We start from the raw sequence: 14,554 nt of genomic DNA, 5'->3' as shown, positions 1-14,554 counted from the left end.
CGATTAGGGTTAAGATTAGGGATAGGGTGGGTTTCAATTTGGACTGCAATTCAATTAGGGTAATAAAAATTGTTAGGTTATAGTTAAGGTTTAATTAGAGTTGTAATTAAATATAGGTTAAAGGTTAGGGTTAGGGTTTAATTAGGGTTAGGATTCAATTATGGCTAGGGTACAGTTAGAGTTAGGGTTAGGGTTAGGGGCTAGAGTTAGAGTTAGAGTTACTATTAGTGTCGGGTTATAAATAATGTTAGTGGTAGGTTTAGGGCTACTATTGGATTTAGGGTTAATGTTAGGGTTAGGGTGAGGATTAAGGTTGTAATTAGGATTTAAGGTTAGGGTTAGCATTAGAGTTAGGGTTATGACTAAGATTAGGATTAGAGTTGAGATTTAATTTATTAGAGTTCAATTAGGGTTAGGATTTAAATGGGGTTAAAAGTTGGCATTAGAGTTCAATTAAGTTTAGGTTTCAATTAATGTTGAGGTTAGTGTTAGGATTGTGATTAGGGTTCAAGGTTAGGATTAGATTTCAATTAGGTTTAGGTTTTAATTATGACTCAATTAGTTGAGGTTAGAGTTATATTTAATGTTATTGTTTAATTAGGATATTCTAGAATTAGGATTAGAGTTCAATTAAGTTTACACTACAATCATGATTTGGGTTACAATTAGGGTTGAATTAAAATTAAGGTATAATTAGAGTTCAATCAAGATTAAAGTTGAATAAGAGATATATTAATTAATGAGGGAGTTCAATTAGGATGAGGGTTAAGATTATGGTTCAATTAGAGTTAGTTTTGACTTGGGTTACAATCATGATTCAATTAAGGCCAGGGTTAGGATTGTATGATAAATATCAATATTAGAATAAATATATGTTTGACATTATTTATTTAAGATATATTTGTTGTTTTTTAGCAACTTATATTTAATTTAATTTTAATAAATTTAACTAAATTAATCAAATTTAAATAATTTGTTAATTATTTTATTTAATATTTTAAGATTAAAAAATTATTATTTATCATTTAATTTATGCTAAATAATTATTTAGATTAAATTATTGAGATCATTATAAATTATTATTATTATTTTTCTATCAATTTATATGTTGATGCCATTAGCATATATCTTTAATAATCTATTTAAAACACTTTGTGAGATATTTTGTCAAAAAAAATTATTTTTTCTATTATTCCACTTAAATAATATAATTAAATTAATGAAAATTACTTTATATTAATTAAACGAGATTCAAATACAGACCACAGCATATTGTAATCTGCTTTGTTTCAATATTATAAATAAATAAAAAACCCTAGGGTATCAGGAAGCTGCTTCTGCCTCACATAGCCAGAGGGAAATTTCTCCACTTCAATATCTTAAAAGGGTGCCTAGATCTATTCACTTAGAACGCTATATAGATAGAACATACAATATATGGCAGCCCTTTCTAACTCAAAGGGCTTCAACATAGTTAGGTTTGTAATAAGCCTTTCTCTGAAATTCCAAATTTCAGCTAGTCTAACCCAAATTGTAAAGAAGCAGAATCTATGTGTGTTTTAACTCCTCTGCTTTTACTTTTGCTGGAAATTCAATACCTTAATGCAGTATGCAAAGGTAAATGCAAAGAACACAGCGAATCCAACGAGCACTGCAGCAACTGTACCTAAGAAATCATGCTTGTATCCGAAGTAATCCTCCACAAACTGATTTAATGGTTTGAACCCTTCACCAATCACTTCCAATTCGTCTGTGACATCTCCATACTGTGAGACAATTAGACCATATACACTCCATGAGACAGGGCATATCCAGTAGTACCAGATCCACCATTTTGGAATTTTCTGCATCAATTTTAATGCCCATTAGAATTTTACTGCGGTTAGTGGATGTTGATAATAAATTTTTCAATGAAATGAGTTGAGGAAGAGGATTGCATACCGGTTTAGGAATAAAGAATCCTGAGAAAAGATTGAAGAGGGCGTAAAATGCTGAAGCCACAATTGCGGCTACTTGATAGTTTGGAGTGACTGCAACTGCCATCATGCCATAATAGGTAAAGTACAGAAACGTCATGTAGTTTATGAAGAAGAACCAAGCAAACTTCTTTACTGTCCACTCGAAGCTGACCATACTGTAAACAATAAAACTGTACATAATTGTCTGGCCCAATATGTATGGAAGCTCAATCACCACCTATTATACAAAGAGAAAAATCAAGAGAGTCAATCTTTATCATAAATTAACTGTAAACATATATTTGTTTAGTTTTAGCATTGTGATGTATCCCCAATACTATCACCATGGTGAGGCTGGGCACCTACACACCTTTCAACACAAGTAAATTAAGCATAAATACAAAGTTAATCCACTGTACATGCAAAAACATGAGAATTGAAGAACGTAGCACATCAACCAGGGATTTGACGGATGCAAATTGAACTGGCCATAGACCTATATTGTGCTTTGTATGTGACTAGACAGCTTGATTCACAGAACAAAATGGCAGCTTAAGGAAGGGAACTAACCTGACCGAGAGCATATGGCAGCGCAGAGTACATTCCTGCAGCCCTTTCTCTGTAGAATACAGTTCTCTCCACTGCAACTACAGGCTGGACAGTTGAACAGTTATTGACTCCTAAAAAGATTACAGCTCCATATAAGGCACCCGTAACAATAAAAAGATCAGTGTTGTTGCTCCTGATGTCCAACAAATCTACTTGTTAGTTGCTAAGATACTCAAAAGCTTAAGTAGGTATTCGGTAGAGCCGGAAAAAAAAAAAAAGAAAGTCATTTGATATTTTTATTGATATTTTGATATTCAGAGTAGCTGAAATGTTTGGAAAGTGAGATGTCTTGAATTAAAGTACACACCGTTCTGTGCCAACCTTCCAAAAGATTGTTCCAAAGAGTAAAGCACAGACAAGTGTGAAGAAGTATCTAACGCTGTTATAGTCAGGGCTACGCCAGTAAGTCCACCATTGCTTCCACAAACAAGACTTGAATTGTCCAAAGAATGACTGAGAATACTGGGTTGGAAAGTGAAGTTCTTGTGCTTGTGGGGGTGGAGTATTAAGCTCTTTCACCAATGCTTTGTTCCGCCTGCATATGAAAAAAAAATGACTCAATGTCAAATATTTGTTGTACTTGTACGTTGGCTTCTTTTATGTATTTGAATTTAGCTTGGTTTGACCTTTTTCACTGGATAATGGAATTGAAGCTAAAAACTTTAGCAGACTTACTTATAGAGGGATGAGTTTCTGTAGTGCTCTGCAAAGTCTATCCCCAGACGACCTTCAGCAGAAACAGAGCTAGCTTCTAGCATCCATGTAGCAGGGTTATATTTATCCTTGATCTTTGTTACTCCTGGAATGGCCTGCAATCCACAATTTTGAAAGTTACAGAAAATTTTTACCTTTTAAAACCCTTCCTGTTGTAAATTTGTGAAACCTCATCTACAAATCCTTACCTCAAAATATTCAACAATCTTATGAGAATTGCGGCCTAATGGTCCATAGTAAATGATTTGTCCTCCTCTTTTCATCAAAAGTAGCTGAAGCCATCACAGGTAGAAAAAAGTATCAATCACTGAAACTAACATCATAAGATACCTTCAACTTAGATATTTTCTTACCTCATCAAATGCTTCAAAGATGTCAATGCTAGGCTGATGACTGGTACAGACAACAGTCCTTCCAGTATCAACAGTATTGCGGACAGTTCGCATAACTATTGCAGCGGCTCTTGCATCTAGTCCAGATGTGGGTTCATCCATGAAAATTATAGAGGGATTTGCAACAAGCTCTACAGCAATTGTTAACCTTTTTCTTTGTTCAGTTGACAATCCAGTGACACCAGGTAGGCCTACCAATGCATCCCTTAAGTTGTCCAACTCTACAAGCTCCATGACCTCGTCAGCAAATGCCTGCAAGTTGGAATATGCTTATTTAGTAGCATGATACCTTACACCATCTCAACAATATGAAGGATCATTGAAAAATGAAAATGAATAGTTGTGGACTTTACCATTTTGGTTTCTTTATCAACATCTTTTGCAAGACGGAGAAATGCTGAATATATTAATGATTCCCGAACAGTGACTTGTGGAGAATGTATATCATTTTGCTCGCAGTAACCAGAAATTCGAGCAAAAGTTTCTTGTTTTTTGGGAAATCCAGAGATTCGAATATCTCCCTCAATATATCCTCCCGTTTTCCTTCCAGCTAAGACATCCATGAGAGTTGTCTTGCCAGCGCCACTTACTCCCATCAATGCTGTAAGAACACCAGGCCTAAATGCCCCTGTAACATCTCGAAGCAATTGAAGTCTATCTTCAGTCACTCCCTGTTCTTTCATTTCCTGCAGTCAAAGTTAAAGCTTGTCAGCCAAATTCTTCGAAGTCTAACAAACCATAAAAAGCAGCACTCACTAAATCATATAATAAGTCAGACTTAGGGTTTATTTTGCGTACTGAAGGCATATCAACAAAGTATTTGACATCTTCAAAAGACATGGCTAGTGGTTGAAATGGTAGAATCATTCCTCGATTAGGACTAACTCCTGTTGCAGTCTCCAGTACTGACTCGTCATCGCTTCGCAGACTACTTGATCTGCTGCTCATTCGTCTGACCTGCATTTCAACTGCATAACCAAAGAGTCGGCATCAGATAATAATTTGTTAAACAATCAGAAAATAATGGATTACACAGTAATCTACTCAAATTCTATCTGTTCAAACAAGAAGAATATCTGAACTAGAGTAGTTTAAAAGATCCCTTACGAGTATTATTACCATCTGCAGACGACAATGACCGTACTTGAGACCGATTTCGCGACCTTGACACATTTAGTCCCTGCTCTGTACCATTCTCTTGCGATTGCAAGTCTGATAGAGCTTCCTTGGAGATTACAGCTTGAGGTTTACCAAGAGCTACAGAAAAACAAATCCCCTATCATTTCATATAGGGCAAAGGAGCATAATAAAACACCAATCCAAAGAGAAGAAGATGCAAGTTGTATCGAATTAACTCACGATTTAGATATGCCAGAGCAAAGGTGAAAAGCACATTGAAGAGCACCGTAAATCCCAACAAAGCAGCAGCTCCTAACCAATACCAATATCCCCTTGAGTAAATGCTACGGCTCTCCATCGCTGCCACACCCGAGTTCGTGGTATTTTCTGTGCCCTGAATGGCATTCCAGGAAACAAGTCATTTTGGGGCAAAAATGGGAAAAGAATCCCTGTAGCTTAAAATTCACTTCAAGGAAAATTATGATTTTATCATCCACATCCATGGTAGTTCAATATTTCATTCACGAATAATATGCTACAGACATTTGTTCTATGATTCTATCGAACACCAAGGAGTTCTTAATACATGGAGAAGGTGGAGAAATTACAATTTTCCATCTTGGAGCAAGCATCTCATTAACAATGATAGCATTCTCAGCATACATCAGAGGTGAACACCAGTAGCCCCATATCCACCAGTTTGGTATATTCTCTGCATTGGAAATCCATCATGCAGTTAATCTCAATGTGTATTGACAAGCTTTTCTCAATTCTAGTCTCTTATGAATGAATTATTTTCCGCTTTGACAGTATGTCTGGAAGATAGAAAGGATAAAACTACCAACCTCTTGGGAGAATGAATCCTCCAAGCATAATTATTATAAGAAGAGACAGAGACCCTCCGGTGTTAGCTATTATCATTGTCCTGCATATTCCTGCTATAAGGCGGAATAGGGATGATGCCATTTGATGAACTAGGAAGATTAGAAGGAATTGTCGAAAAAACCTGCGGTGTAGATGAATTTATGTTAGCTGGAAGAAAAAGAATATCCAATGAGATGATCAGGGTTATTAAGGCATTTGTGATAGCAGATGATTTATCAATAATACCTGCCAGCTTCAGGGGCAAACCCCATAGTATAGTAAGTCATCACTACCCAAATGCCAGCTTCCAGCAGAGACGTTGGAATTTTCAATAAGAAGGTAGGAAGAGTGAAGGCCCATGCAGGGTAGAAGAACAGATCCCTCTGCTTGAAGAACACTGGAAGCCTGGCAATTGTCATTGCTAATTCTGCAAATCCATTGAACATGTTGGTGATGAGGCTGAAAAAGAGTGCTCCAAGGTACATATTTGCATCAGTACGAGTTTTATGATGCATTTCAGTCCTAAAGAATACAGTTGCTCCAATGAACGCTATAACCATAATCTGTAAAAGCAAATAACTTTCATTAGATATCTGTTATCCTTGTAGTGACGATTTTACTGTAATTTTGAAATTTTGAGACAATTATAATTTCATCTAAAAATCGTATGGTTTCTAGGTCATTAAAAATGCACCTGCACAATCTTGAAGATGTGAACAAAGGAATTCCGCTTGATCAGAAGCCATTCTTTGTCAAAACAGGCTTTGAAGATCTCCATTTTTGGTACACAGTTTTTATTAAAGACCAAAGCTGCTTTGTGGCTACTGTTCTTGTCGTAAGGGACTGACAAATCGTTGTCCAACCTCAGACCTGCATGAAATTGCTTAAATCTAAGTACAAATTCCTGCACAGTTACATATTGATAAGGTCGACTCTTATCTGCCCAGTATTGTTCTTGGTCCTTCTTTGATGTGACCTGCGACAATAGAAATTTGTGAGAACGCAATGGTAAAAGATACGTTGAGAGCAAAGAAGTCATGGTTGTAATAGGATTGACATAATATTTTGAAATTCAAATTCTCAATACCTCCTGTAAGAAATCTGCAGTGCCCTTTCTCTCCGGGCATTTGAATCCACAGCTTTCAAAAAATTCCAGAACATTTTCTCGAGGTCCATGGTAGACAATCTGGCTCTCTGATAGGAGTATAATATCATCAAAGAGGTCGAATGTCTCTGGTGCAGGCTGCAGTAGAGACATAAGAATTGTGGCATCCATTAGATGAGTAAACTGTTGCAGACATTTGACTATCTGATATGTTGTAGAACTGTCAAGTCCTGTAGAGATTTCATCCATGAAAAGAGTTTTTGTAGGTCCAACAATCATCTCCCCTGCACATAGAATCAATTCAAAATGTCGTTATTCATCGTAATCAATGACCATATACTTATATAGCTCTAGTTGGAAAGGCTTCACTTTTGGTTCAAAGTTGAAAGTAATTAGTCGCTATACCTGTTGTAACACGCTTCTTTTGTCCACCAGAGATTCCTCTGATCATGTCGTTGCCGACAATTGTGTCTCCACATATATCCAAACCCAAAATCTGCTTAGACACAAGAATTTCAGGCCCTTGAATCCTTGATCTCTAAATTTTTGTACTAAAACTTTTATTTCTCTATCAATGCATTTACCTTGAGAGTGTAGTCCGTCTGAAGGCTGCTCTCAACACCTTCCATTGCTGTTGCCTGTACAGAACAAACCACAATACCAGCTGAGAAAGCAATTTACATTGATTAAATTCCTAATTGCTCGTGGTAACGCTTCAGAATATATCAAACTTTTTCCATCATATTGAAGCTTACTTTCATGAAAAGGTCAACTTCAGCCTCTGGGAAGATTCCAGCTTGTTTCTCCCTGCTAGCAAGCTCTGAAAGTAGCTCTGTGTTGAGACATGCCAGCAAATAAGTCATTCGATATACAAGTCATACACTTCAAGTTAATAAACTACCACGAGAGAACATTAAAAAAAGTTCATACTGCTCACCAAATCTATGCCCAACACCTTGGCACCTAGCAGAGAAATCTATTGTTTCTCTAACTGTCATCTCTCCTACATGTAAGTCATTCTGACTTATGTAGGACGATGTTTTCTGAGGGACAAACTCATCCAGCTTATGGCCATTGTAAGTGATTTCTCCCTTCATCTGATAATTCAAAGCTGGTTAAGTAAACAGATTTTACTCCGATTTTAAAACAGCATAAAATGCAATACAAAGACAGCATCAAGCTCTGACCTTCAAGCTGGAGTCTAATTTCCCAGCCAAAGCTAGCAACAATGTTGTCTTGCCAGAGGCAGGTGGACCCAACAACAGAGTCATCCTTTCAGAAAGAAACACATAAACATATGGTGTTAACCCAGCAGTTTCAAGCATTTATCAGATTACTTCTTATTAAAAGCCTCATAATAATATAAAAAAAACTGTACATGGGCCTCAAAACCGTTGCACTGCAAAACATTTAAATTGACTCAAAGTGAATATTTCAATGAATCTTGACACCCCATTACCGAGATGGCCTGAGGATTCCACTTGCATTCTTGAGAATTGTAAGGTTTGTTTTCTTGGTGGGTGAAAGGCCAAATACGTCTAGCAAGGATTCTACAAAGTTTCTAGCAGAATTCCATAATGTAGGCAGAGCTCTGCCACCTATATAACACTCTGCATCCACTGTTAAATTTTCAAACCGCACTTCTACTGTTGGAAGCTTGATGCCAACTCTGCACACGATACAAAACCACCCAAAATTGGAAATGACAAATAAAAAAAGATAAATTACTCTGGAAAAAGCTAAAGTCAGTATCATTCACAGGCCAAAATTTTACGTCCTAAAACTTCTTTTGACAGCATAATTCAAGAAAACTCTCTTAAGTCTTGAAATTTCTTAGCAACTCAAAACAGCAAAACGATGAATTTGATAATGTGAGTCGTCCATCTCACCTGTCAATACGATTTCTGAGCTTCCGCAGAAACTTTTCATTGTCTTCCTCTGCAACTCTGAAGAGACGTTCAATGAACATCTGTCTTTCAGTGAAGCCGAGCTTACGAACATCCACTTCCTTGTGAAGAATTGCATCGTTTTCCTCAGAAACACTCTGCAAGATAGCAGTTCTGAGCCTATCATAAGTTGACAGCTTCTCAAGGGCTGCCCATCGAAGAGCTTCTTCATCGTCATCAATTATCTGTCTCTGTGATCCAGAGCTAAGCCTCAAAATCACATCTTCCACTCCCCACGACGATCCTACACTTGCATTCCTCATGCTTTTACTAAAACTCTTACTCACTCTAGATTCCCCGAATCCCACACTGTATCTAACTCCTCTATACTCTAAAATCAATGTTCTTCTTCCGCTATATCATTCTAAACCACAAGCCCTTATATAGACAAAAAAATTCGTTATAGTTTCAGGTGGGGTATCTTGTGAAACTTTCAGAGTTGCTTCCCAACAGTTTGGCAGTGAAGTTTTGAACTGTCGGACAACAAAATACGTTAAATTATACAGCCATATTAAAACGATTGGAAGTAGTCGGTGATTAAAGCTAACGGAGGACATGAGAGGAGGAGAAGTTAGATAAACAGATTCAGGAGACCATGACCTTTTCTGCATAATTTATTTTTCTGGATTAGCAAAATTGGTGATCACACCTGATGCATGGAAATTGGAATCATAATTATTTTTGGTATTAATTCATTGTTTTATTAATTAAACTAATAAGGAAATAGAATCCAATTGCCATGCAAATTCTCGTGTGAGCTGGCGCGAGTAGATCGTAGAATTTACCTCTTGTCGTTTGATGTCGGTCCCTACCGTCAGATCATACTTTTGTATTTGCGGAGATTTCTTCGATTTATCCTAAACTATGTTATAAACGTGTTATTAAGGCAATGTGCAATTTATTAGATTATTTTAAAACGGTGTAAATTTAATATCTATTATAATATGATATTTTAAATTTAGTCATATGGGTAGAATTAAGGTGCTTATATTAATCATTTGTTAAATATGTGAGAAGAAATAAATGAATTTTTATGATTATTTAAATAAAGTTTAATTGTTAAGTGGTTGAATTTAATTAGTTGAAATATCGAGTTTTTATGTGGAGATCTAAGCTCAAATTTCGAAGGGACATCTAATATGAAATTCATGGTCTTTCATAGTTGATTTCTAGTGTAGAGGTAGTTATTACATAAGTGGATTTTTGAGTTGCGACTCTTTGATCTTCTATAAGTAGTTTCTAGTGTGATTGCTTGAAGGAGTTGATATTAGTCTAACTGTTGTGCTCACAAGAGTTTGTATCGGTCTCATATTGATGCTTATATGACCAAAATATTTATACAATTAGCAATAAAAAAAAAGGTTTAATGAATATTTAATAGATTAATTTAATTTCAAGTTGTGATAAACTATGTAATAAAATTTTAAAATTTAAAATTAGTAGAAATGAAGTATTTGATTTTTTTTGGGTCAATAAAGGCATAGCCGAGAGATATTATATTCATTAAAATATTCAATACAAAATAATACCATACAAGCAATTTCAAGCAGACATAAAACGAGTCTGAACAAGGAATTCAAACAGAAAGCAAAATAGACGATTCACACCTCCACTAGGTTCATAATATACTGATAAAACAAAAGACCAATAAGCTTGCTAAAAGATCCTAAGTTCTAATCAACAAAGCTAAAACCTAGCTTAAAGCCCTTTGTTCTTGGCTATCCAGAGAGATTCCAGCTCGGTCACCATTTCTGTGGATTGGAGGGCAGTCTTTGCCTCTGCCATGCCCACGACCTCAACCATGACCCTGAAATGAAAGTATTTAATTAATTTTGATCACTTATGTATATTTATATATTTGTAAGTTTATATAGATGTGTGTCACACACACACACACACAAATATACATATACATATACATATACATATACATATACATATACATATACATATACATATACATATACATATGGAGGTCATAAGGGGACCTCCTCTCCATTCTATATATTCAATTTAGAAGCCACATAAGGCACTTAAGCCAATATAGAAGCCACATCGTTATCACCTTGGAGGATTCAAACATGGATCTCCAACATGAGAAACTTATGGCCTTGTGATTTGAGCACAACCCCATTGATGTTTTAATCATAATTTTTTTATTTTAATATATAATCACAATTTTTTATATGTATTAGAAGTAAAACAATAAAATATAAATTGAGGTGTTTTGAGAATTTAGCATATCAATCTTAATGTTGTGGACTTGATCTATGTTGTGTAGATTTATGATAACAAAATTTCCGCCTAAGCATGAATTTGTTGTCACCCTTTTATATACATAAAATGTGTCGAGATAATGTTTAAGAGAACCTTTGAGGAGATTTTTGACTTGATAGGTAATCATATTCTCTTAGATCAATTTCCTCGGTGGACTAGATTAACAATCAAAAGTGATATCAAAGACAACACATATAGTTATGTAGATGGCCCCTATGATGATTCTGATAAAAAAAAATTCTTTTAAAAAATCAATGTGTGCTCTTAGACTTTATCTTTAGATATTGTGATACAACAATACATTGCATAATGTCAACATAAAGGTGCAAATTTTTATATAAAAAAAGATGAAAGCAAATTCATGCTTAAGGCCACTCGAATCAACCTTTTTTTTATTTACATTTTTATGTCAATCATATCAATTAAACCATTAAGAATTTGAAAATAATATAAACATTAACAATTTGTTAGATTTACTATTTAGATTTTATTATTTTAATCTCATTTTTAAAATGTTTGTTGATAGGTTATCTCTTATAATTCATAATATTTAGAATAGGCAATATTTTTTCATAGCTCATAACTAGAGCTAAAAATAAGATTTTTGATAATTTCTTATGGATATCATTAACACTTGTGTCTAGTGCACCTATGTTATTTAATTAGTTGTTATATATTTTGTGATGTTGGAAAAAGGTGAATGATGGAGATATCGAGAGGAAAGCTTTTCTTCTCTCTAAGGAGAGATAAAAGTTTCACTTCAAATTTCTCTTCAAACACATTTTCCACATTACATTAGAAGAGGGAGGAAAATACACTAGATTCAACCTCTAGAGAAAGAGATTGAATTCTGAGTGATGGTAAGCGAATCCCCTCTTTTGAGATTGAGATTTGAATTGATTGAATTGTGTACTTATGATCAAGTGTAAAAGTGACAAAGATCTAATTATAACTCAAGATAGAAGAATAGGATGAAGTTGTGCACTTGGATTTGGCAATAATCTGTCGAAACGAAGTCGCCCTGTGAATTTGGGAAAAAATTGCTCGGACCGTGGCAGGAATGTACACGGTCCTCCGAAAAATCTATGAAATGAAAAGGGTTTTTCCGCCTCTGTTAATGGAGCCTGAATCTGAAAGTACTGTTGCGCACCTACAACCTACACACAGAAAAGAGAGGGAAAGGTGTTGGGATTGGGGGTTTGCCTTAAGGTCAAACCCCAGTTTTGGAATTAACCAAATGATGAAAGAGAGTACTTGCAAGTAAATGTAAATGAAAGACTGAAATGTAAGTCACCTCAAGGGATGTTGCCGATAGAATGTAGGTAGATTTGTTTCTATGGAATTGAATGTTGGAATGAATCTCCTCTTCAATGGTTGAATCCTTGACTTGACTGCAACACCTAGCCTTAAAGGGAGACTTGAGAATGCTCAACGTTGGAAATAAATGCTTGAATGCTTGAATGCTCTTGAATTCTTGGTCTCATGTAAACTTCCCACTCAACCCACTTATTTAACTTCTTCCACTTGTGTAAATGAGAGGAAAAATGTGACATATATACTCATCAATTAGGGTTAATTGATTGATTTTCCATTGCAGGCCAACACTGGGGGAGTTTTCCTGCTCAATGTGCAACCTCCAAAGCACATTTGAAAAGGTTCATGCCCTAAAATGGAGCAGGGGACAGGGGTACCACACCCCTGTCCTGCCCTTTTTTGTAGGACAAGATGCAATTATGGCAGTGCGGAGGGCAAGCAAGATGCAGTTCTCAGGCGTTGAGCAAGTCTCCGATCTCCGATCAAGATTTGGGATTTTGTTTACATGCGTGAGGACCCTAATGTGGTCGAAAATTGCGAGGGTCGCGATTTTATGACACTACATTTAGCCCCCACTTTAGCGGGAGTATAAGTGTACACCAATATTGCCAATAAAGTACAAGGAAACAAGATTGAAATACTTCTACCATGTCAAGGAGATAAGATGCACCAAGCCCCCAGTGGACTTAGGATCTTAGGACATAGATTGACGAAGTAAAAGGGAAGATTAAGAAGGGAAAACCATGTCTGCAAGTAGCAAGGTTCCTCTCACTATGAGTCACGAAAAAGATACCAAAATTATGAAGCAAAGCCAGTATCAAAAAGGAAAGTATGAGTGAAGCGTATGCCCCCACGTTAAAGTGATCGAGCGTGCCTCATTAGGAGCAATTTCTTTAAGGTAGGATACACCCATGAGAGAGAGAAGAGAGGGAGCATGTTATCGCAAGATTTAGCCCCCAAGTGAGGAATAAACCCAAGGATAATGAACACAAAACACGAAGAACGAGGTAGTGTCGCTTTCCTCGAGGTCAGTATGCTGTATGATAACTCATGTATATCATATATGTATATGTGCATATAATAATCGTCATTCCCTAAAGAAGGACACTACTTTGGAAGAAAGGGAAGAGAGGATGTCTTTCAAGTCATCATGAAAGAGACTAAAAGAGATCTCAATGCTTTGCATCGTCTCCAAATAGACACTAAGGGAACAATAGAAGGATAGGGATACACACGAAGAATGGTCACAAAAGAGCAAGAAAGAAGAGAGAGAGAAGATCTACAGTGCTAATATTGCTAATCTAGCACGACATCCGCCTCCCTATCTTGTTGATCACTATTTTGGGAAGGCGAGAAACATGCCAGAGGAGCGACATTGAGCACAATAGATGGAGCTATCACAAGATCCAAACAAGGACCATGCTCATGTTGTAAGTCACTTTGTTCGATTCCAGGAGCTAGGATTAGGGTTTGTGAAAATTCAGTTGATATGTGTTTGTCCACATCAACATATTCATACTCACTATCAGAAGCATTAGGAGTTGTATTGCCATCATGAATAACATTTTCACCCATTTCTTCATCAAAGTTTAGAGAAAGAGGAGCAAGAACGCGAATAGAAGTAAAACCATCACATGTTTTATGCAACTTATGATATGGAGATGTAGGTTGAACATCTTGCTTAGGAGAAAAGGGAATCATGTCAATTGTTGGATTCTTAGGAGATTGAGTATTTTGAGGGACAACTTCACGAGCTCGAACACGATGTCTTCATCGACGTTCTCTCGCACAAAAATTCCGTCGAGTCTTAGAGAAGGGCTGAGAAGGAGGAGGAACATTTGAAAAAGTAGGAATGTTTCTCTCATTGATAGTTGGAGTTTTAGGTTGAGGTCTTTTAGGTTGAACAAGAGGAGAAGCAAGCCTCTTCTCTTGATAAGAGGAAGGAGGTGGAACTACACCATATAAAGGGAGGAAGAAGACCAAGTCCATCATGAGGAGGAGGTACAAGTCTAACCTTAGGAAGAATATTGTTGTTCTTCTTAGGAGAAGGTATAGTCACATCCATAGGAATGGGTTGAAGATCTTCCTTAGGAGGGAAATTAGTTCTATCTGTGAGGGGAAGAACTTCATCTTCAAGTATGATAGGAATGTCAATTTTTGGGGGATCTAGGTTGACTTAAGGATAAGATCACATCTTTCTTCCATTTTTGATAAGATTGAAAAAGAGCATCACTCCTTGATGGAAGAGATTGAAAT

General features: G+C 36.1%; 1 protein-coding gene across 2 annotated transcripts; it reads right to left on the bottom strand.

Moving 5' to 3' along the window:
- Positions 1–1,294: 1,294 nt before the first annotated feature.
- On the bottom strand, positions 1,295–9,136 carry LOC131056156 (ABC transporter G family member 36). 2 transcript variants are annotated; one of them, XM_059213585.1, is made up of 23 exons: positions 8,651–9,136; positions 8,221–8,430; positions 7,949–8,033; positions 7,699–7,858; positions 7,517–7,593; positions 7,346–7,399; positions 7,167–7,257; positions 6,744–7,045; positions 6,351–6,632; positions 5,903–6,219; positions 5,638–5,798; positions 5,401–5,504; positions 5,033–5,186; positions 4,781–4,930; positions 4,472–4,641; positions 4,027–4,359; positions 3,635–3,925; positions 3,470–3,553; positions 3,243–3,376; positions 2,875–3,102; positions 2,529–2,700; positions 1,942–2,196; positions 1,295–1,844 (listed from the first exon to the last, which is right to left on the bottom strand). In XM_059213585.1, exons 1-23 carry the CDS (start codon positions 8,968–8,970, stop codon positions 1,575–1,577), a joined length of 4,404 nt encoding a protein of 1,467 aa, XP_059069568.1. In that variant the 5' UTR covers positions 8,971–9,136; the 3' UTR covers positions 1,295–1,574. The 2 variants fall into 2 exon arrangements, with proteins under 2 accessions (XP_059069568.1, XP_057846491.2); XM_057990508.2 differs by having other exon boundaries at positions 4,793–4,930.
- Between the last annotated feature and the right edge of the window lie 5,418 nt (positions 9,137–14,554).

This window comes from Cryptomeria japonica, chromosome 10 (genome assembly GCF_030272615.1).
Source record: "Cryptomeria japonica chromosome 10, Sugi_1.0, whole genome shotgun sequence".
In the NCBI taxonomy this organism is placed as follows: domain Eukaryota; kingdom Viridiplantae; phylum Streptophyta; class Pinopsida; order Cupressales; family Cupressaceae; genus Cryptomeria; species Cryptomeria japonica.
The sequence above is the reverse complement of the archived record's forward strand: the minus strand, read 5'-3'. Positions and strand labels throughout refer to the sequence as shown.

What these genes read in the sequence shown, in the direction of transcription:
- LOC131056156 (XM_059213585.1), bottom strand. Translation starts at nt 8,970, where the DNA reads ATGAGGAATGCAAGTGTAGGATCGTCGTGGGGAGTGGAAGATGTGATT. An exon ending in AAGTTGACCTTTTCATGAAA is followed by an intron (nt 7,400 to 7,516) that starts GTAAGCTTCAAT and finishes TGTTCTGTACAG; the next exon opens with GCAACAGCAATGGAAGGTGT. An exon ending in AGATTGTTGAATATTTTGAG is followed by an intron (nt 3,377 to 3,469) that starts GTAAGGATTTGT and finishes TGTGGATTGCAG; the next exon opens with GCCATTCCAGGAGTAACAAA.